Genomic DNA, 25082 nt, shown 5'->3' on the forward strand with positions numbered 1-25082 from the left:
CACGGAGGCAACTATCTGCAGGCCGGACATAACCGCACGAGAAGTATGCTGCCTCCCAGGAGCAAAAATCAAGGATGTGGCCAACAGGATACCAACTATCCTCAAATCCAAGGATGACTACCCTTTCCTACTGATACATGTAGGCACAAACGACACGGCAAGAAATGACCTACCAACTATCTGCAAAGACTTTGAAATTCTGGGGAAGAAAATAAAGGAACGGAACGTACAGGTTGTTTTCTCATCAATCCTCCCAGTCGATGGTCACGGCATCAGAAGATGGAATACGATACTAAAGGTGAACAACTGGCTACGACGGTGGTGCAGGCAGCAAGGATTTGGATTCTTGGACCATGGCATCAATTACCTCTATGATGGACTTCTCGCAAGAGATGGGATACACCTCACAAAACCTGTGAAACACACATTCGCCAGAAGACTTGCCACACTCATCAGGAGGGCTTTAAACTAGAAGAAGAGGGGATGGGAGGGAAAACAGCAGACAAGAACATGCAGCAGAAGGACAAACTAATCAAGGATACTAGATGTGGTACAGAGGACCCAAGACAGGGTACTCAGAAGGAAGCTAAGAAAAAGGAAGCAAAACTTCTTTCCTGCATGCTGACCAATGCAAGAAGTCTGACCAATAAGATTGAAGATCTGGAGTTGGTAATGTATGAGGAAAAATACGACATAGTAGGAATAAATGAGACATGATTAGACGACAGCTATGACTGGGCGGCTAACTTGCAAGGATATGATTTGTTTAGGAGGGATCGTAAAAAAAGGAAAGGGGGTGGAGTCTGTCTATATATAAAGTCCACTTTAAAGCCCACACTAAGAGAAGATATACAAGAGGGAAATGAAGACGTGGAGTCTCTATGGGTGGAGATACAAGGAGGGAAAAGTAATAAAATCCTCATAGGGGTTTGTTATAATCCACCAAATATAACAGAAACCATTGAAAATGTATTATTGAAACAAATAGACAAAGCAGCAAATCACAATGAGGTGATTATTATGGGGACTTCAACTACCCCGACATAGACTGGGAAACTGAAACCTGCGGATCTCAGAAAGGAAACCAATGTCTGTCAGTGACCAAGGATAATTATCTGTCACAACTTGTGCAGGGCCCAACTAGAGGGACAGCCCTTCTGGACTTAATTTTAAGCAACAGGCCAGATAGAATAACAGAAGTACGAGTCGATGGCACCTAGGGAACAGTGACCACAATATAATACAATTCCACTTGTCCTTCAGTAAGGTGCCCTGGAAAGGGGCTACAAAAACGCTGAATTTCAGGAAAGCAAAGTTTGATCAGCTTAGAGAGGACCTTCACCGAATTGATTGGGTCAATGTCCTCAAAAATAGGAGCACAGAAAATAAATGGGAAATATTTAAATCAGTTTTACACACCCACTGCGAGCCTGCCATACCGTACAGAAATAAAAGGGCTAGGAACAGGAGAACACCAATGTGGCTAAATAAGGATGTAAAAAGGGCAATAAATAACAAGAACAAGGCATTTAAGAAGCTAAAACAAGAAGACAATGAAGAAGCATTTAAAAGTTATAGAGAAAAAAATGTGTAAAAAACAAATACATTTAGCAAAAGTGGAAACTGAGAGACTCAGTAAAACAAACCCCAAACTATTCTTTAATTATATAAACAGTAAAAAGATTAAAATTGATGGTGTCGGCCCTTTAAAGAACAATGAGGGTGAAATCATAGAGAGCGATGTGGGAAAAGCAAATGTTTTAAATACTTTCTTCTCAACAGTGTTCACACAGGAAAAGGATTTGCCAGGGGAACTGCAGAGTGATAATGTAAACTCCCCATTAAGTATTACCTGCCTAACCCAGGAAGAAGTGCAGAACCACCTTGGTAAGATTAAAATGGACGAATCACCAGGCCCTGATGGAATTCACCCTCGGGTATTAAGGGAGTTAGGTAATGTGATAGACAGGCCTCTATTCCTTATATTTAAAGACTCTATAGAAACAGGGTCTGTTCCTTTTGATTGGCGGCAAGCAAATGTGGTACCAATATTCAAAATGGGGTGTAAAAGGGAACCTGGAAACTATAGGCCGGTAAGCTTAACATCTGTTGTAGGTAAAATTTCTGAAGGGTTTCTAAGGGATACCATTATGGAATATCTCAATGTTAATAAATGTTTAACTCCATATCAACATGGATTTATGAAGGATCGCCCCTGTCAAGCTAACCTGAGCAGCTTCTATGAGGATGTAAGCTCTCAAATGGACCAAGGAGAATCATTGGATGTCATTTATCTCGACTTCTCTAAAGCATTTGACACTGTCCCACATAAAAGATTGGTAAGTAAGATGAGAAAGCTTGGGCTAGGGGAAAATGTGTGTAGATGGGTAGGTAGCTGGCTTAGTGATAGAAAACAAAGAGTGGTTATTAATGGCGCATACTCAGATTGGGCCAGGGTTACTAGTGGGGGACCACAGGGTTCTGTATTGGGCCCCCTACTATTTAATATATTTATTAATGATCTAGTGGATGGCTTACACAGTAAAATATCAGTATTTGCAGATGATACAAAACTATGTAAGGCAGTTAACACAAAGGAGGACAGTTTGCAACTACAGACAGATTTGAGTAAATTGGAGAATTGGGCTGAAAAATGGCAAATGAGGCTTAACACAGATAAGTGTAAGGTTATGCACATGGGAAGGAGAAACAGATGTTACAATTACTTACTAAATGGGAAACTGCTGGGGAAATCAGACATGGAAAAAGACTTAGGCATCTTAGTCAATAAGAAGCTAAATTGGAGTGCCCAGTGTCAGGCAGCTGCCACCAAAGCAAATAGGGTCATGGGATGCATCAGAAGAGGTCTGGGGACACGAGATGAAAACATAATTCTCCCTCTGTACAAATCACTCGTCAGACCACACTTGGAGTATTGTGTGTAATTTTGGATGCCAGTGCTTAAGAAAGACATTACTGAACTTGAAAGGGTTCAAAGGTGGGCTACTAAAATGATAAATGGAGTTGGTTCACTACAATACCCAGAAAGGTTATCAAAATTAGGTCTATTTATTCTAGAAAAGAGAAGACTTAGGGGAGACTTAATATATATGTACAAGTATATCAGAGGGCAATACAGAGATCTCTCCAATGAACTGTTTGTACCAAGGACTGTGACAAGAACAAGGGGGCATTCTCTTCATTTGGAGGAAAGACAATTTCTGCACCAGCATAGAAGAGGGTTCTTCACGGTAAGAGCAGTGAGGCTCTGGAATTCTCTTCCTGAGGAAGTGGTGATGGCCAACTCACTGAATGAATTTAAGAAAGGAATGGATGCTTTTCTTCTGAGTAACAGTATAGAATGTTATGAATAACAGAATATTATAGGTAGATAGTTGACCCAGCTTAAGGGAAGGAATTTTTTTTCCCTATGGAGAAAATTGGCTTCTACTCTGTGGGTTTTTTGCCTTCCCCAGGATCAACAATGCAGAAAAGCTGCACTAAAAATAGGCTGAACTAGATGGACATAAGGTCTTCCTTCAGCCTTCAAAACTATGTTACTATGTATGTTATTGTGGGGGCAACCATGATTGATGTAGGGCCCACAATCCTTGGCGTGGGGAGGACGTGTTCCATCCCAAGGTCTGACTGGGTCCCGGCTTCCACAAGGGTAACCCAGTGTGTCATCAGGAAGATGTTCCATCCCTGCCCACAAGCACTTAGCCACATGTCAGTGATTAGGTGGAGTTTCTCAGCATTTTTGAGGGCATGGCTAATGTTGTTGAACACGGGCTTGTGTAATGCGGGGACGGCACATCGGGAGAAATAGTGGCGGCTGGGGACCGAGTACCGAGGGATGGCCTCCATCATCGGGTTGCAGAAAGCTTCCATGTCCACGAGCCTATAAGGCAACATTTCGAGAGCAAGCAGTCACGAAATGTGTGACTTTAGTAGTGTGGCATGTGGGGCGTTGGCTGTGTATTTGCGCTTGCATTCCAAGGACTGGGGAATGGACAGCAGAACAATGCTCTGGGACAAGGACGTAAAAGTGCTTGATGATGGTGCTAGTTGAGTGTGTGCAATGACAGGTGCAGGGCAGGAGGCATCTTCGCATGCACCATGGACAGGGAATTGACTTGCATGCACAACAGCGGAAGAAGCAGTGGTGTCACTTGCAGACACTGTTTCTGGACCCTTGGGTTCGTCCCACAAAGTCGGGTGCTTTGCTGCCATGTGCCTGATCATGCTGGTGGTGGTCAGGCTGGTAGTTTTGCTACACCTGCTGATGCTGGCCTTGCAGGTGGTGCAAATAACCCCAAAAAGGCTATCGGCAGAGTCTTTAACAAAACAACCAGACTCGGGAAGACCTAACAGTTGGACTGGCAACTTCCGTCATGCTGGTGTTACGAGGAACAGTTGCCCGCGTTCTGTCGGCAGCCACCACACTGCTTCTTCCTGCCTCTTGGGGTGCTACACCTCCCTCCCCCTGTGTGCTGCTGTCCTCACTCTGCATGTCCTCCTGTCAGCTTGGGTTAGTTGCTATATCATCCACCACCTCGTCCTCCACTTCCGCTCCCTGGTCCTCCTCCTGACTTTCTGGCAAGTGTGTCTCATCATCGTCCACCTCTTGTGACACATTCCCTCCGCTGCCTTCATGTTACCGTGGCTGCTCAAATATTGGGGCATTGCTACATGCAATCTCCTCTTGCCCTGCTTCAAGTGGATCAGGTGAGAGGCCCGAATCTATAAATGGAAAAGTGAACAGCTCTTCGGAGTGTCCAATTGTGGGATCAGTCGTCTCTGAACACTATGCATGGTGGGCGGAAGGAGGATCAGGGTGAGGAATATGCGGTCCAGACTCACAGCTACTTAGACCACTGTGTGGAAAGCAGGGTGGTGGTGGTGGCAAAGTGACTGGAAGCATTATCCGCTATCCAACCAACAACTTTTTGACACTGCTCTGGGTTGAATAGTGGTGTGCTGCTGCAGTCCCCTAGTAATTGGGACAGGACGGTAGGGCGAGAAGATGTGGGTGTTTTTTGTGGCACAATTTCAGCTTGGCCTCAACCTCTGCATTCACCATTACCATCACTGCAGCAAAATTTAAATTGAGGCCTGAAATGGCACAATTTTGACCGACTGATATGCGATCCGTGTAGCGGACAAATATATCTGGCTTGCAGGTAATTTTTTTTTTTTTTCACCAAACTGGAGTCAATAACTTACCTAAGACACTTCCACAAAATTTAAATTGAGGCCTGAAATGGCACAATTTTGACCGCACTGATATGTGATCCGTGTGACAGAGAAACCTCAGTTTAAAATATCTGGCATGTATTTTTTTTAGCAAACTGGTGTCAATGACTTAAATAAGACACTGCAACAAAATTTAAATTGAAGCATGTAATGGCACAATTTTGACCACACTGGTATGTGATCCGTGTGGTGGACAGACCCAGTGTAAAATATCTGGCCCGTATTTTTTTTTCAGCAAACTGGTGTCAACAACTTGGCTAAGACATTGCAACAAAATTTAAATTGAGACTGAAATGGCACAATTTTGAGCGCATTGATATGTGATCCATGTGACAGAGAAGCCCCAGTTTAAAATATTTGGTCTGTATTTTTTTTTCAGGAAACTGGTGTCAATAAATTGGCTAAGACACTGCATGGGATAGATCGCAAGCCTTATCTGCAGTCCCCCATTCGTGTCCGGCCGCTTAGATTGCTGCTCAGCGCAGATGTCGGTCCCAGCGCCTTGCTTAGACTGGTGCTACACACTTGGTTGCTGCTGTCTCTTAAGCTAAGTCTATGGGAGCCAGTGATATGCAGATGCAGTTCTGCGCTCTGAAGTCTAAGGCTATGTGCACACGCTGTGGATTCACCTGCGGGTTTTTCCGGACGGATCCGAAGGTAAAACCGCAGGTAAAGTGACCTGCGGTATTCCTGCGGATTAGCCTGCGGTTTTGCCCTGCGGTTTCACACCTCTACTATGTTAAAGGTGTGAAACCGCTCCGAATTCCGTACAAACAATTGACATGCTGCGGTTTGTAAACCGCAGCAAAACCGCGAGGAAAAAACTCCAGCGTGAGCACAGCGGATTTGAAATGCCATAGGCTAACATGGTACTGTACCATGTCTGCGGAACTGCTGCATTTCCACAGGGCCAAAAACGCTGCGGAAACGCAGCAGAATCCGCAGCGTGTGCACATAGCCTTAGTCCAGAGATCACTTTACTGAGCATGTCAGTGATGTGGCGTCTTCTCACCTGCTCAGGTGATGTGGCAGCTCTGGATTGGCCTGCGAGCGATGTCACGGTTGGTTGGGCGTGAGTGTTTGGGGTTGAGCCTAGTGTATAAAAGGCTCTAAGAGGTGCACGCCGGTGTGCTAGTATCATTTTGAGATTGTGTGTGTGAGTGGATATGCTACCACTCTGTTTGCACGTGTGTGTGTCGCTGTCGCTCTATATCATCAATGACTGTTTGTCTGTTCATGTGAAAAATGAGGACAAATGAACTCATGGAGATCAACATCCAACACTGCAGAGACACCATCACATGTTTCTCAACCCAGTGATTCTAGCGCAATGCCCCCATCCCTTATGGGAAATATGTAAAAACATGCAAAACACAAGCCGCGGAGACACCATCACATGCTTCTCAACGCAAGCAATGACTAGCCAGGTCTTTCCCCGGGAAGGAACAACCATGGGAAGGGCAGTCTCCAATGAAGGAAACCACCTATGCCAAAACATGGTATCCATCCACAGACAGCTGTTTCGGGGTATTGCCCCTCATCAGTGTGGAGTAGGAAACTGGCCTGTAGGAGCAATGCCTAGTAGAAGACTGTGAAAAATGAGGATGAATGAACTCTTGGAGATCAACATCCAACACTGCGGAGACACCATCACATGTTTCTCAATGCAGCGATTCTAGAGCAATGCCCCTATCCCTTATGGGAAATATGTAAAAACATGCAAAACACAAGTCGCGGAGACACCATCACATGTTTCTCAACGCAAGCAATGACTAGCCAGATCTTTCCCCGGGAAGGAACAACCATGGGAAGGGCAGTCTCCAATGAAGGAAACCACCTTTGCCAAAACATGGTATCCATCCACAGACAGCTGTTTGTCTGTTCAGACAGTATAGGGGGGAAACTCTCGCTTGGCTTAGCATCAGTTTCCGTTGTGTGTGTTGTTAGCACAGCTGAGTTAAAATGCAAGTCCACCCATTAGCTTAGACTACCCTGGGAGAGCGATAGGGTCCCACACCTAGTGTCATATTTGCTTTATCCCTGTGATGTTTAACAGGGTATTGCACTTAGTATTCTTTTGTTCAGTACCGCTCAGTGAAGTAACGGAGCGGGGTGCTCAGTATTCCGTTCACACTGTCTGGTGTTAACAGTGTGTTCAAGCAATCGCTCGCTGTTTATGTTCCATCATTGCTCTCTAGCAGCAGTTAAACATCTCTGCATGGTGGACCCCAGGTTTGCGATAGTACTTTATAATTTATTTTAATTTAGTGCAATCCGCCAACATTAACAGACACTGCAACAAAATTTAAATTGAGGCCTGAAATGGCACAATTTTGAGCGCACTGATATGTGATCTGTGTGACGGAGAAACCTCAGTTTAAAATATCTGGCCTGTATTTTTTTTTTTCAGCAAACTGGTGTCAATAACTTGGCTAAGATCCTTCAACAAAATTTAACTTGAGGCCTGAAATGGCAAAATGTTGACCACACTGACATGCGATCAGTGTGGCAGACAAAAATATTTGGCTTGTAGGTAACTATTTTTTTTTCACCATACTGGAGTAAATAACTTACCTAAGACACTGCAACAAAATTTAAATTGAGGACTGAAATTACCCAATTTTGACCGCACTGATATGCGATCCGTGTGGCGGACAAACCTCAGTGCAAAATATCTGGCCTGTAGGTAACTATTTTTTTTCACCAATCTGGTGTCAAAAAATTGCGTAAGACACTGCAACAAAATTTAAATTGAGGCCTCAAATGGCACAATTTTGACCGCACTGATATGCGATTCATGTGGCGGACAAATCCCAGTGTAAAATAACGGTCCTGTAGGTAACAATTTTTTTTTCACCAAACTGGTGTCAATAGCTTGCCTAAGACACTGCAGCAAAATTTAACTTGAGGCCTGAAATGGCACAATTTTGACCGCACTGATATGTGATCCGTGTGGCGGACAAACCCGTTTAAAATCGGTGTTCTCTGGAATGCTTTTAAAGCATAAAAACAGGATTAAGATCGAAAAAAATTATTCTTGGCCCCTGATACCTGGGGCTATGTCTATTTATATCTGTGATAGGCAGCAGCAGACAGAACTGGAATGGACCCTATTGCTATATGCATTGCAGTCTCTACATACACGGCCTACCTGCCTAGCACTGCATGCCTAGCATGTACGTTGACGAGATCTGAATCTGAGCTTGTCCCAGAGGCCACCGCATAGCAGCAATGGATCTGCGGGGGCCTCCGGGCTTTCATGAAATGCCGGTGGAGCCCCGCCGCCCCACAGAGGAGCATCACCACCGCACATGTCGCTAAATGCCGGCGGAGCACACCGCACCACAGAGCACCACCGCCGCACCAGCCTGGGATGGGATTTCCCGGAGGCCACTGCACCAGCCTGGACCACCGAACAACCTTTGTGACCACTCCTCCACCTGTGCCGATACCCCCCTGGTAAGCTGAATTTGGACTTTAAGACGGACCCCCATTTGACACATAATATTTTTTTCCCTATTTTCCTTCTTAAAATTTGAGGTGCCTCTTATGGTCCAGTGCGTCTTATAGTCCAAAAATACGGTAATTTTTGTCTTTGAAAGCAGCAAGACGGTCAACATGGCCATTTACACAGTACAGTCACCCCATCAGTGTCTTACTTCAATCCATTTATAATCGTCCATTTCACAGTTGAACTTGATGGACATGAGTATTTTTTTAACCGTTTAAACTATGTAACAATGTAATAATATTATGCATAAGTTAAGGTAAATCTGTACATTTTATATTTTTTTATCTTTTTATTTTCTAGTATGATTAATGCTGACTTCAGTACTGCGACTGTTCTCATTTCTTTTGGAGCTTTGCTTGGAAAGACGAGTCCTTTGCAGATGCTTATTATGGCCATCCTTGAGATTGCCATATTTGCATGTAACGAACATCTTGTAAACTTCTTGGGGGTAAGTGTTGTCTTCATGACTAGTAGATAGACTGGAGAAAAAATTGCGCAATAGGGTTTTATGTCATAACTAAGCATTCAGAATTAAGAATAGCAAATTATACAAATCTGATCCATAGAATTGTGCGTTTCAGAATGCTATTCAGCTTCCGTTGATCTATGGGTTGTCAGACCACTTGCAAAAAAACCCAGGAAGGATTTGTTGACTTTTTCATGCTGCTGATTATTGAAGATGGCAATTTCAGAAAATTAATTAGACATATTGCTTGTTTGACACTAGAGATGGGCAGACCCCTGGATGTTCTGGTTCGGTGGGTTCAGCCGAACACTTAAAAAAATGTTCTGGTTCAGGTACAAGAACAGTACCTTGATCCAACTCTGAACTTGGATCCCATTCACTTGAATGGGGTGCCCGAACATCCAGTGTTTACCGTGCTGTCATGTGCATGACAGCGCGGAAAACACTGCTTCTAATCAGCGGTAAAATCATTACTGCCAGTCAGACAGCCGCAGTTCCCACACTGTCAAATGACAGCGTGAGCCCGCAGCTGTAATCAGAGGTAAAAAGTTTACCTCTGGTCACTGGAATCGGCTGATGGGACTACTGCTCCCATCAGCCTACGCCTGCTGCCGCTAATAACAGCAAGAGCAGGAGCAGATGATGGGAGTATTCATCAGCCAGTATTCTCAGGTTGGTAAGGGGCCATGGATATTGGCTCCCCCCAGCCTAAAAATAGCAGTCCGCAGCTGCCTAGAAAAGGTCCATCTATTAGATGCGCCAATTCTGGCACTTTGTCCAACTATTCCCACTTGCCCTGTAGCGGTGGAAAGTGGGGCTCATATTTGTGGGGTTGATATCACCTTTGTATTGTCAGGTGACATGAATCCCATGGCTTAGTAATGGACAGGCATCTATAAGACACTAATCCATTACTAATCCTATAGTTATATTGTAAATATACACACAGCCAGAATAAAGTCCTTTATTTGAAATAAAAAAATACACTTTTACTTTTTTAGTTAAAAATAACAAACACAGCTATACTCAACTAAAGCCCACATTTCAAAGTATCATTCACTTCTTCCTCAAGAAAAATGATACAGGCTTTTATGAGTAGCGCATAGAATAATGGCCTGTGGTGTTGTCATAGTTTTCCTTAACCCTGCTGTTCTGTTCATAGTGACCCGTAGAGAATTTTTTGTGGCCCTGTAGATATTTTTCTATAAGTTTCTAAAACTTGAGGTTGGGTCTATTTATTGCATCTACTATTGTATATCAATTTATTTATTTTCTCAAGAAAAATCATACAGGAGCACATAGAATAATGGCCTGTGGTGTTGTCAGTTTTCCTTAACAGGAGTCTTTAGTTTATAATTATACTATAAGTCTAACAATGTGTCGGGCTTATATGGAACGGTATGGTCATTGATAAACATTGCCGCTCCAATCATGTCTATGAGACTGATGGAGATAGCTACAAGCTGTCTCCATCTGTACCAGGAGCAGTCATAGCTGTACCTACATAATTTGCAAAAAGAAAAAAACAAGGAGTAGGTACTAGCTGTGCCTACATGATTACCCGACAAATTGAGCAAGGAAGTACTATTCGTGACTACTTGATTTATATATACAGCGAGAAGCAGCAATTAAGATTATCAATGTAATTATTATTTGTAGAGAGACGGGTCGGTAGTTATATCTGTTTTTCAACATTTTCAGGGAGAGAAGGGTAAGTTTAATTTATGTCTACACCATTTGGATATAGATACAGGAAGGCAGTACTACCTGCATCTTCAAAATGTGGAAATAGAGGCATTAAATATAATACCTTTGTCTATATTATATGTTGGGTGAGGCAGCAAGTCAGCTGTATCTGTGCCTACATGATATTCAGAAATACATAGGAAATAAGGTGTATGTGTGCCTACATGCCATGGTATACAGATAGAGGCAGGGATCTGTGCCTATATGATATGTAAAAACAGACAGAGTGTCAGTTGTATCTGTGCCTACATCTGTGCATGACATACAGAAAGAGACAGGCAGTTGGTTGCATCTGTGCCTACATGACATACAGAAAGAGACAGGGAGTTGGTTGTATCTGTACCTACATGACATACAGAAAGAGACAGGGAGTTGGTTGTATCTGTGCCTAAATGATATTCAGAAATATACAGGGTGTGAGTTGTATCTGTGCCTAAATGATATACAGACAGAGACTGGGAATTGGTTGTATCTGTGCCTAAATGATATACAGAAAGAGACTGGGAATTGGTTGTATCTGTGCCTAAATGATATACAGAAATATGCAGGGTGTGAGTTGTATCTGTGCCTACATGATATACAGAAAGAGACAGGGAATTGGTAGTATCTGTGCCGAAATGATAAACAGAAATATACAGGGTGTGGGTTGTATCTGTGCCTACATAATATACAGAAAGAGACAAGGACTCAGTTGTATCTGTTCCTACATGTTATATGGAAAGAGACAGAGAGTCACTTGTGTCTGTGCCATCATGATACAGAAAGAGATAAGGAGTCAGTTGTATCTGTGTCTACATTTTATACAGAAAGTCTTTGCTTCATTATACACAGAAAGAGACAGGGAGTTGGTTGTATCTGTGCCTATGTAGAGTTCGGGCAGATTCTCAGGATGCAGTGACGAGACATGAGACAGGGTATGACTTGTGTAATCAACTTTTATAAACTGGCGCCACTTGGGCTATGCTGAGCAGGCAAAAGAAGGGATAACACCAATCTGTCCTCGCAGGGACTCAATAAAATAAACAATACTTTTCTAAGTAGTGGGAAGTACCCGGCTAGTCCAGGTGACAAAGACCGAAATATGGCCAAACTATGGTACTTATTGCTATAGTCCACTTATCCTTCCTTGCGTCACTCGGGATCACAGAGGCGGCCGCTTTGAGATCGTCAATGCGGCTGTCTTGATGACTCGATATTCCGGGAAGACTTGGGCACAACAGGACCTGAAGAAGCTGTGCCGTTGCGGCACAACACCCCCTGAAGAAACGGTGATGCCGGGGAGCAACAGGCCCTGAAAAAACAATGCCAGTGGTGCGCAACAGGCCCTGAAGAAACGATGCTGGTAGGGCGCAACAGGCCCTGAAGAAACGATGCCGGTGGGGCGCAACTGGCCCTGAAGAAACGATGCTGGTGGGGCGCAACAGGCCCTGAAGAAATGATGCCGGTGGGGCACGGTAATGACGCAGTTCCCCTAAATGTCCAGCGGCCGTCCTCCGCAAAGGGTCCCTCCGTAGCCGGGACAAGGGCCTCTAATGTCACCTATGCCGAGGTGGCGTCCCCTGAGGCCGGTGATGACAGGGTCACCGTGGTGGGAGAAGGCTGGGGGCAGTGTCCAAGCCTCTGTGGCCGTTTTATGCATAGCCGCAGCCGCGACCTGAGGTAAGGGTTCTGTCTCACAAGGACGGGGGACGGCAGGCATGGCTCTCTGTGAACGTGGGCGGGGAGCGGCCTCCGGTAAAAGTCTCTCACGTCTCACTTGTCGGTGAGTGCGCAGTATCCTCCTCACAGGCCCCTGTCTGTGTCCCCTCAAATCACCCGGCTTCCTGCCTCCTGTCACACTCTCTCCCAACTGCCATTTGAGCGCGCCCCCTGCTCCTTTTGTCCTCGCCCCGCCCCCTGTTGCCCTGACAACTCCAGTCATGTCTCTCCCTTTACTGTTCTCCCAGTATTGTTCCCTCAGGAACCCTGATGGCGGTTCCCTGGGTATCGGCCCAGTCACTGTCTGGGAGTCCTCCTCCCCACACCTACATTTTATACAGACAGAGACAGGGAGTTGGTTGTATCTGTGCCTACATTATATACAGACAGAGACAGGGGGTTGGTTGTATCTGTGCCTACATTATATACAGAAAGAGACAGGCAGTTGGTTGTATCTGTGCCTACATTGTATACAGACAGAGACAGGGAGTTGGTAGTATCTGTGCCTACATTATATACTGACAGAGACAGGGGGTTGGTTGTATCTGTGCCTACATTATATACTGACAGAGACAGGCAGTTGGTTGTATCTGTGCCTACATTATATACAGAAAGAGACAGGCAGTTGGTAGTATCTGTGCCTACATTATATACAGAAAGAGACAGGCAGTTGGTTGTATCTGTGCCTACATTATATACAGAAAGAGACAGGCAGTTGGTAGTATCTGTGCCTACATTATATACTGACAGAGACAGGCAGTTGGTTGTATCTGTGCCTACATTATATACAGAAAGAGACAGGCAGTTGGTAGTATCTGTGCCTACATTATATACAGAAAGAGACAGGCAGTTGGTTGTATCTGTGCCTACATTATATACTGACAGAGACAGACAGTTGGTAGTATCTGTGCCTACATTATATACTGACAGAGACAGGCAGTTGGTTGTATCTGTGCCTACATTATATACAGAAAGAGACAGGCAGTTGGTTGTATCTGTGCCTACATTATATACAAATAGAAAAAATAAAGACGCGCACTCGTGCTGTAGGAGGAGGTGCTGACTGAACGTGGATATACCACAGGTAAAAGTCAACGGGTAGACAGTCGCACTCAAAATTGAATGTCACTTGCATCAGCGTCATTAAAGGAATTATTATGAATTTTATTAATTTTTTTTTTTCAATAAATCAAGAAAAGTGAAAAAACACTGCAAACAGAGATCAGATTCCAAACAAGAGTATTACACGGTTACGTTTCGACCTATACCTAGGTCTTTCTCAAACCATACTGCCAGATAAAAATGCAAAGAAAAATTATTTACCACACTAAACAAAGTGATCAAGATAATGTACAAAAGGCTAGAGACATAGTGGACATAAATATATACAAAATTAATAAAATTTCAAAAGGGTGTATGCTGAAAAACCCTATAGATACAAAATATATAAACATCTATATATGCACACATAGGACTACACATGGATCTGCGCAATAACAGGAATGCAGTGTAAGACAAGAAGATGGTCATAGGAGATATTGCAGACTATTGGCAAACAAATATACAGTACTAATCATAATGTGCTTGGATAAATGGAAAACGAAGCTGGGTGGTGGAGAGAGCGGCTGGCTCAGGAAAGTATAGCAAACATGAGATACTAACCTCAATAGGAGTGTCAAGGTATATGGAAAGAGGACAATTTTTCAGAGTCCCAAAGTCATGTCTCTCCCTTTACTGTTCTCCCAGTATTGTTCCCTCAGGAACCCTGATGGCGGTCCCCTGGTTACCGGCCCAGTCACTGTCTGGGAGTCCTCCTCCCCACACCTACATTTTATACAGACAGAGACAGGGAGTTGGTTGTATCTGTGCCTACATTATATACAGAAAGAGACAGGCAGTTGGTTGTATCTGTGCCTACATTATATACTGACAGAGAGAGGCAGTTGGTTGTATCTGTGCCTACATTATATACTGACAGAGACAGGGAGTTGGTTGTATCTGTGCCTACATTATATACAGACAGAGACAGGGAGTTGGTTGTATCTGTGCCTACATTATATACAGAAAGAGATAGGGAATTGGTTGTATCTGTGCCTACATTATATACAGAAAGAGACAGGCAGTTGGTTGTATCTGTGCCTACATTATATACAGAAAGAGATAGGGAATTGGTTGTATCTGTGCCTACATTATATACAGACAGAGACAGGGAGTTGGTTGTATCTGTGCCTACATTATATACAGACAGAGACAGGGAGTTGGTTGTATCTGTGCCTACATTATATACAGAAAGAGACAGGCAGTTGGTAGTATCTGTGCCTACATTATATACAGAAAGAGATAGGGAATTGGTTGTATCTGTGCCTACATTATATACAGAAAGAGACAGGCAGTTGGTAGTATCTGTGCCTACATTATATACAGAAAGAGATAGGGAATTGGTTGTATCTGTGCCTACATTATATACAGACAGAGACAGGGAGTTGGTTGTATCTGTGCCTACATTATATACAGAAAGAGATAGGGAATTGGTTGTATCTGTGCCTACATTATATACAGAAAGAGACAGGCAGTTGGTTGTATCTGTGCCTACATTATATACAGAAAGAGATAGGGAATTGGTTGTATCTGTGCCTACATTATATACAGACAGAGACAGGGAGTTGGTTGTATCTGTGCCTACATTATATACAGACAGAGACAGGGAGTTGGTTGTATCTGTGCCTACATTATATACAGAAAGAGACAGGCAGTTGGTAGTATCTGTGCCTACATTATATACAGAAAGAGATAGGGAATTGGTTGTATCTGTGCCTATATTATATACAGACAGAGACAGGGAGTTGGTTGTATCTGTGCCTACATTATATACAGAAAGAGATAGGGAATTGGTTGTATCTGTGCCTACATTATATACAGAAAGAGACAGGCAGTTGGTTGTATCTGTGCCTACATTATATACAGAAAGAGATAGGGAATTGGTTGTATCTGTGCCTACATTATATACAGAAAGAGACAGGCAGTTGGTTGTATCTGTGCCTACATTATATACAGAAAGAGACAGGCAGTTGGTTGTATCTGTGCCTACATTATATACAGAAAGAGACAGGCAGTTGGTTGTATCTGTGCCTACATTATATACAGAAAGAGACAGGCAGTTGGTTGTATCTGTGCCTACATTATATACTGACAGAGACAGGCAGTTGGTTGTATCTGTGCCTACATTATATACAGACAGAGACAGGCAGTTGGTTGTATCTGTGCCTACATTATATACAGACAGAGACAGGCAGTTGGTTGTATCTGTGCCTACATTATATACAGACAGAGACAGGGAGTTGGTTGTATCTGTGCCTACATTATATACAGAAAGAGACAGGCAGTTGGTTGTATCTGTGCCTACATTATATACTGACAGAGACAGGGAGTTGGCTGTATCTGTGCCTACAATATATAAAAATAGAAACAGGAATTCTGTTGCATCTGTGCCTATATGATAACCAGAAATAAATAAATAATCAGCACTATTTGTGCTAATATGAGAGGGGAGATTCAGGGAGTCAGCACTATCTGTGCCTACAGCATTCACATGGAAAGTCAATGAGGCAATACTATGTATACATCATTCAGATATTTGGAGTTAGTACTATCTATACTAATGGACTTCAGTAGGCATTGTGACTTCATTTTTCTCTATATTATTCTATATTTTCTATGTGTAATTTTTCAATATTCAATGATGGTCTGATACCTGTATATCGTTTTTAGACAGATTGTCTTAAAGATTAATATATGCAACAATGCACTAGATAAACCTCTCTGCAGCCAACAGGGAATGTACAGAGATTTCATTTCTGAAAACGGCAGAATTATAAATGCAGCTCTGGAGTTCAGCGCAGGTTCTATCTCCGGATCAGTAGGGCGCAGAGGTTTTCATAGTGACTTAGCTTCTTTATGTGCGTTATACAGTATATATAAACTATATATGTCTCAGTAGAAATTCCCTTTAAATATAACATCATCCAATCTTTTTATCTTGAAGGCGACAGATGTTGGGGCATCTATGGTCATCCATGCGTTTGGAGCTTATTTCGGGCTGGCTGCTTCCGCTGTACTATATCGCTCTGGACTGAAAAAAGGACATGAACATGAAGGCTCTGTTTATCACTCTGATTTATTTGCAATGATTGGTAAAGTAACTTAATTTAAAAATCCACAAATCTTTATTTTATCAGTCCTTCCTCACCCTCCACCCTGGTAGTCACAGATGGTCGGACTCTTGGATAGGAACAGGGGCAGGTTATGATCTTCTCAAATTTACTTATCACTAAATTAAAATAATGTAAAAGAAAATGTAAAGTAAAAAGAATAACAAAACTTCAAAATACTGTACAGTATATGCCCTAGATCAAAATTACAGTATCAACTTTGTACTACATGAAAATATGTAGTTAAAAATTGGAAAAACTTTTTTACATGTATACCCCTAAAATCAACAAAAAAACATACTGTACATACAAACATAAAGCTCCTACATCATGAGAAAGAGACAATAGTGTAACAAACTTGCTAAACTTATAGTGTACTTGTTGCCTCTTCATCTTGCCATTGGATGTCAGGCATTGCAAAACTTAACTGCAGAAAAGCATTACATGGTCTATAAGTCTCCTTACACTGGCATGTCACTCTCCACAAGGAGAGGAATTACTCCTTAAGTCCCAGTCAGAGGCTTCGCATACAGCCAAATTACTCCTTATTTCCTTGTCAGAGGCTTCTCTCACAGCCAAGTCAGATCTCTTGCATTACCCTGAGGAGGGGCAAAAACTACAAAACAAGTGTTAGCAAGTAGAGCATCTGCTTTAGCTTTTATACTAAGTCATATATCAAGACTTGTTAAAGGGTAGACATTGACTTTTAGGATTGCTACTACCAGTGGGTGGCGCTAGAGTTCTGGTCCTCTTCCTTTCTGAATAGGCAATTTGCATATTTAATTTATCAAATGAACGTTGCATGGCCTATAAGTCTCCTTACACTGGGACATCAGGCATATCACTCTCTAAAAGGAAAGACGCTAGGTATATTCAATAAAGAGGAAGTTTTTTTCTTTAAGCAAAAGTACAAAAGGCTGGAATTTTTCCATTTAATTTTTTTAGATTTTGTGTTAACCTCTTACAGACATTTGACGACTGCTACGTCATATGCCGGCTCCCTCATTATGATGCGGGCTCTCAAGCCGAGCCCACACCTTGGCTGACAGATGATGAATGAGTTATTCAGTCATCATGTGCCTCTAACAGCTGTGGGTGTAGAGTAGCTCTACCTGTTAAATGCCACTGTCCATTTCCGATGCGTCGGTAGGGGGCATGACATTCTATGCGCACATTGGCGTGCCTGAGATTTGCTGAAAGCCCCGATGCCTGTTATCACTGTACTCCTGTGAAAGCTGATGTTCATAGGAGACTGTGATTTTTGCTATATACAGAAATACTGTGGCAATTCTGTATATAGCACAAGCGATCTGGTGATCGCAGGTTCAAGTTCCCTAAAGGGACTGCTGAATGCAATATAAAAATAAAAGAAATGATTTAAAAATTATGAAAATAGAAACCCCAAATTTCAATTCACCCCATTAAAAATAAAGATAATAAAAAAGATGCACACTTGTGATATCGCCGAGCTCAGAAAAGTCCAATATATCAAATTTAAAAATAATTAATCCCATCGGGAAATCGCAGCAAATGGAAAAAAAAAATCAAAATTCGGTTTATTTTTTGGTTGCTGCAGTACCACAATAAATATTGTAACAAGCGATCAAAACATCAGATCTATCCCCAAATTGAATCAATAAAAATAAGAACTCACACAGCTCCATTGATCGAAAAACGTTATCCAGTCTCGAAAAATGGCAACAACTCCCCCCAATTTTTTTTTTTTTTTAAATACAGATTTATTTTTTTCACCACTAAATTAATAAAAAAAACCTAGACCTTTCAATGTATACTGTACACTGCACACTGTAAAAACAAGCCCCGTGAAACAATGTCAGAATTGCGGGGGGTTTTTCACAATGTCACCAAAACTGGAATTTTTTTTTTTTCTGTTTTCCGGTATACTCTATGGTTAAAATGAATGGAGTCATTCAAAAGTACAACTTGTCTGACAAAAAAACCCCAAACCCTCACACGTCTTTGTGCACATCAAAATGTAAAAGTTATGGCACTGGGAAGATGGGGTGAAAAAAATGAAAGCGCCGATATATTAACTCTTAGGTTAGGGCAATTTTTCATCTTCTATGCTTTCATTTTTTACCCTTCTTCAAAGTGATGTAAGTTTTTTATTTTCCCATCAACATAGCCATACGAAGGCTTGTATTTTTTGCATGACGAGTTGTAGCCTTGGATGAGATCTTTAAATAAAAAAAATTAAACAATTTACGAGCAGTTAAGTAATTTCTGCAATTTTTTGTAAAGTCTTCCATGGGATTCAAACTCACAACCTGTAGCTTGGCAGGCAGCAGCTTTACATTTCCATATACCAGTACATCTCTTATATATGTATTTTGTATTTACACTAAATCATTGAATATTCTTTTAAAATTACAAATAAAACTTTCTGGATCTCTGGACCATGATTGGCTGGAGAGTCAGAGAAAGTAAGGCAAAAGGTAACAATCTAATAATTGACGTTTCGCCAATCGTTTGGGTACACCTTCGGAATTTCTTTCTGTAGCTCTTTCCCTACATAAAGCTCAGTCAGGGTAAACACGACGTGTTTATTATTTGTGAAAGCTAAAGTTTGTACATTCTTTGAGTTCTGTTAATGTCCAAAAGGAAAGCAGCCAGGACATTCAAAGTAAACTCTGTGACCTGTTTCAACACATCACCTGCATCCCTGTCTTCACCACAAACTCCCTGCGGTCACTATCTCCGGAAGGTTCAGATCATTCATGATTTCGCTTCAGCGTATTCTATCACTTTCTGTTGTACACACCGTATTTCTCATCTTCATAAATGGGTAAAATCGGAAAGTTCTTGCAAAACGAATCAACTTTACAATTTACCTCTAATTAAAAATCCTCTCCGTTCTCACGAAAGGAAAGCTTTTTAATACTTTTGGGTACTGCAAGTGATTCTATGAAGTTTTATGGATCTCTGCTTAATAGAGTGCACAATTCGGGCCAGTGGCTTAACCAAAAGGTAGGAAGCTGGGAGGCAAGGGAGCTGAGAGCCACTGAAGTTGTATGTCCTTTCAATACATAACGACAAGACTGGAGTAGTCACTACCTCCCGTAACATCAAAACAATCATCTTCTGCTGCTATATTAATTTGACTGGAAAAGGAAATAGGATGTGAACCAGAGGTGTAAATAAGAGCAACTAACATATATAAACCTATAAAATAATATATCTTTATTTATTACTTTTTAAAAACAGGAGGGATAATTATCCCGAACAGACATAACACATACAGTGGGGAAAAAAGTATTTAGTCAGCAACTAATTGTGCAAGTTCTCCCACTGAAAAAGATGAGAGAGGCCTGTAAGTGACATCATAGGCAGACCACAAATATGAGAGTCACAATGAGAAAACAAATCCAGAAAATCACCTTGTCTGATTTGGCAAGATTTATTTAGCAAATTATGGTGGAAATTAAGTATTTGGTCATTAACAAAAGTTTATCTCAATATTTTGTGATATATGCTTTGTTGGCAATGACAGAGGTCAAATGTTTTCTGTAAGTCTTCACAAGGTTGGCACACACTGTTGGTGGTATGTTGGCCCATTCCTCCATGCATCTCTCCTCTAGAGCAGTGATGTTTTGGGCCTGTCGAAGAGAAACACGGATTTTCATATCCCTCCAAAGGTTTTCTATGGAGTTGAGATCTGGAGACTGGCTAGACCACTCCAGGACCTTCATATGCTTCTTATGAAGCCACTTCGTCATTGCCCTGGTGGTGTGCTTGGGATCATTATCATACTGAAAGACCCATCCACGTTTCATCTTCAATGCCCTTGCTGATGGAAGGAGGTTAATACTCAAAATCTTGCGATACATGGCCCCATTCATTCTTTCATGTACATGGATCAGTCGTCCTGGTCCCTTTGCAGAGAAACAGCCCCAAAGCATGATGTTTCCACCCCCATGCTTCACAGTAGGTATGGCGTTCTTTGGATGCAACACAGCATTCTGTCTCCTCCAAACACGGCGAGTTTTGTTTCTACCAAACAGTTCTTCTTTGGTTTCATCAGGCCATATGTCATTCTCCCAGTACTCTTCTGGATAATTCAAATGCTCTCTAGCAAACTTCAGACGGGTCCGGACAAGTACTGGTTTAAGCAGGGGGACACATCTGGCACTGCAGGATCTGCGTCTCTGGCGGCATAGTGTATTACTGATGGTAGCATTATCAGTGGTCTTGTATGTTTTATATTTTCTTATTTCTTATTTATATAAAATCATGTCCCTTTCTCGCTTAACCGCACTGTTTTCTCGTAAGCCATGCAATTGTATTTAGATTTGTAATCTTTCCTCACTTATCTCCCACAAGAATGGAAAACTCATCCCCAGATGCTACAATTATTCCCATAATTAGTTTTATTGAATACAGTATGTGCTTTCCTTGACATTTCTTTATACTATACCTGTCACGTATTGCCACTTGAGTGAATTGGTCACTGCCTTCTATAAGATCAGATCACTAATCTTCCGCTACTACAATGATTCCCATAGGAAATTCATTTGGTACAGTATATGCTATCCCTATGCATTTTTGGATTTTGTGTCTGTGACATGTAGCTGTCTGAGTGATATGGCTATTGCCTTCTGTAAGATCAGCAAACTCATCTGTTGCAGCTACAGTTATTTCTGTATTGGCTTCAGCATATTTTATTCCCACTGTGACATGCAGCCTTAATTTTCTATAGTAAAGGTCACTTTCTCCTTTAAGTTCAGAAAGCTCATACAATTCTCAGTTTCTTTGTGTACATTATAATGTAGCCCACACATATTTTAGAATTTTCCCTTTCATATTCATGCATGCCTTCAAAGAACCATATTTGTGGAAAAGTCACTGCCCCAACAAGATCAACAGACTCTTCTTCCTCTGCTGAAATTCTTTTTTATATAAATTAACTGACTGAATGTATGACTCAATCAATGAATCATTGCTAAAGCAATGAATCCTCACCCACAAATGATGTGCTCTTATTATTGAAAACTCATGTATTCTCAGGAACCCTCTTTCTGTGGATGTTTTGGCCAAGCTTTAACTCTGCCATTGCGGCACATGGAGCAGATCAGGAAATGGCCATTATTAACACCTACTTCTCATTGGCGGCCTGTGTGCTCACTGCTTATGCCTTCTCCAGTCTGGTTGAACACAAAGGAAAGTTTGATATGGTAAGAAACTGCATAGGTTATGTCACAATGCTTAGGGTGCTTTCACATTGCATTTCTGCGCCCGCTCAGTGGCCCCATCAGTCCAGACGTCCAAAACGCAAGAATAGGGTTCGGATGTATGCGCCAGCAGAACCATACAGTAGTCTGCAATGGTGACAAAGCATGAGCATGCACTCTGCCGTGCATGATTTTTGGGATTTATGCCTACAGGAAGCGGACACTCAGACACAGTCTACTACAGCTGAGAATCCACCTCCAGCAGGCGTACACTCCAGAAGAAGCGCACACTCCCGAGGCATACACTCCCGAAGAAGGGCACGTTCACTTTGCCTTCACCATTACAGTCTATTGTCCCATAGTCTGACAAACTTAGGCTAGTTTCACACTAGCATATGGAGGAGCTGCGTAGGGATGCGAACTTCCTCCGTGGAGCTCCGCACACTGCCATGCCTCCTCCGTTGAGCTCCACCTACGTCGGCATGCGGCCTGCGTATCCTATCTTTAGCATTGAGTACACAGGCCATGCGGATGTATGCGGATGCCTCCGCATGCATCATTTTGATGGTGCGGCGACCGCATATTGACGTAGGAGGAGCTGAACGGAGGAGGCGCGGCAGTGGGTGGAGCTTCATGGATGAAGTCCGCATCCCTCCGCAGCTCATCCATACGCTAGTGTGAAACTAGCCTTAAAAAGGAATCCTTCACCAGGTTTTTTTGCTATAGAAAAGGGTCATGAGGTACAGAGACTCTGATTATGTCGAACCTACTGGGTTGCTTGCTGCAGTTTTGATCAAATCACTGTTTCCTTTGCTGTAGATCTACCGATTATCTAAATGCTGAGCTTTGTATAACCCCACCCCACTACTGATTGGCAGCTTTCTGTGTGCATTATGCATAGGCAGAAAACTGCTAATCATTAGTGGGGTTATACGAAGCTCATGAATATTAGGATCTACATGGCAATAATCTCCTGCTGATAAAACAGTGATTTTATCAAAATTACACCAACAGGCCATACAATTAATACATTGCTGGAAGTAGGATCTCGGCCCCTACATTACACTGTTCTCAGATTAGGTGGCAAAAACCTGGTGACAGATTCCCTTAAAGCACTGTATACACATGAGAATAAAGAGCCCGTCAAGATAAACACATTTTCCGAACAAGTGACATCAGGGGAAATAAAGTTTGAGGCAGTTTGAATGTTAATGCCTGATATACTGTATTAGTTCTCTTTCTTATAAGCTGTAGCGTATAAATGTACACCTTAGATAGCTGTATGACAATCCCTTGTTTGGCCATCATCATTCCCTCCTGAGGCCTTCATTCGTTTTTAGAATAATAAACCATTCTTGCTCTTATTTTGTGTGTAGAGCTTTTCTTACATAATTTGGAGCAAATCTGAGTTAGGACTGAGACTCAGTCCGAAACATGTAGGAAAAGCTCTGACATACAGTGTATATTTTTTTCTATAGTATTGGTATTATTCTGCTTTTTTTCAATTCTACCAATAAGATTTTTGGACATTTTTTATCCAAAAAACATCTGAATATTCCTACCAATTCCTATTTCACACTGGCTTAGGCTAGTTTCACACTAGCGTATGGCCGAGGTGCGGAGGGCTGGGGGCTTCCTCCGTGAAGCTCCGCCCACGGCCGCAGCTCCTCTGGTCAGCTCCGCCTCTGTCAGCATGCTGACTGCGTACTCTATCTTTAGCATTAGGTACGCAGGCCGTGCCGATGAATGCAGATACTTCCGCATGCGTCTTTTTGACGGCGCGGTGACCTGCACAAAATGCAGCATGTTGCATTTTGGTGCGCTCGCTGTACCGTCAAAAAGACGCATGCAGAGGCATCTGCATTCATCGGCACGGCCTGCGTACCTAATGCTAAAGATAGGGTACGCAGTCAGCATGCTGACAGAGGCGGAGCTGACCAGAGGAGGTGCGGCCGGGGCGGAGCTTCACGGAGGAAGCCCCCAGCCCTCCGCACCTCGACCATACGCTAGTGCGAAACTAGCCTTAATCTTTCCTTAAATGTAGACTATAAAGGATATAGTATGACTCTCCAATGCTTCTTATTCCTTGTTGGCTGCAACACAAATTTGACCATGGAATAGCATTTATGGAACTCCATCTTTCTAAAAATTTAATCTTGGGTGATATATATACTTTTAAGTCCATATTTTTTTTAAATAAGTGATTTAAAAATAAATTAGTTAGATATCATGCTTGATATGTCACAATCAGCAAGCCTGAGACTCCTACTCATTGAGTTGTCCATACAGGTCCATATCCAGAATGCCACCCTGGCCGGAGGTGTAGCAGTAGGAACCTGCGCTGACATGAACATTGGACCCTTTGGCGCAATGATCATTGGTTTCATTGCAGGAACAATCTCTACCTTGGGATTCAAGTTCTTAACTGTGAGTTGACGTCTACATTCTCATTCCTGAGTGACAAGGTCTGCAGCTGATAAGCATAATAATGGTGAAATTTGTAGATTGTAAATTTTACCCCGATCCCTACAATGTTTAGATCACTACTACATTATGTAAATTTGCTCTGAAGTAACTTTGTTCCCATCCATGTTATCTCCTTCAGCCAATTTTTGCTTCCAAGCTCAGGGTTCAGGATACATGCGGAGTGCACAATCTGCATGGTTTACCGGGAGTTATGGGTGGGATGGCAGGCGTTGTGGCCACTGCCCTCGGAGCTAAACCCGGGTGAGTAATTCTCCTACCAATACTAACAATTATTTTTGATCATTTCTGCATTTGGACATATCGCCTTATGAATTTATAAGCACACTGAAAAAATCAAATAAGCGCACTAGGAAAAAATACACTATAGTAATAGTATCAAGTCTGATGTCACAATTAAGGGTATGTAATAAAAGACTAAATGTAGGCCAAACCAATAGGGTAACACAAAAGAGCAAAGGAAAATGGTAATAAGCTCAAAGCAATAATCAATATAGAAAAATAATCTTTATGGAATAAAAACA

General features: G+C 42.2%; 1 protein-coding gene across 1 annotated transcript in view; it reads left to right on the forward strand.

Annotated features, from left to right (window-relative positions):
* Positions 1-25082, forward strand: part of RHAG (Rh associated glycoprotein) — a 90803-nt gene that overhangs the window by 58756 nt on the left and 6965 nt on the right. Inside the window, exons 3-7 of the mRNA XM_073586422.1 lie at positions 9068-9215; positions 16720-16867; positions 21911-22077; positions 24364-24501; positions 24680-24801. Coding sequence (XP_073442523.1) covers positions 9068-9215; positions 16720-16867; positions 21911-22077; positions 24364-24501; positions 24680-24801 — 723 coding nt within the window. The remainder of the gene's footprint in view (positions 1-9067; positions 9216-16719; positions 16868-21910; positions 22078-24363; positions 24502-24679; positions 24802-25082) is intronic.

The sequence above is a fragment of the Dendrobates tinctorius genome, unplaced genomic scaffold, assembly GCF_039654945.1.
Source record: "Dendrobates tinctorius isolate UK_male_01 unplaced genomic scaffold, ASM3965494v1 ptg000093l, whole genome shotgun sequence".
In the NCBI taxonomy this organism is placed as follows: domain Eukaryota; kingdom Metazoa; phylum Chordata; class Amphibia; order Anura; family Dendrobatidae; genus Dendrobates; species Dendrobates tinctorius.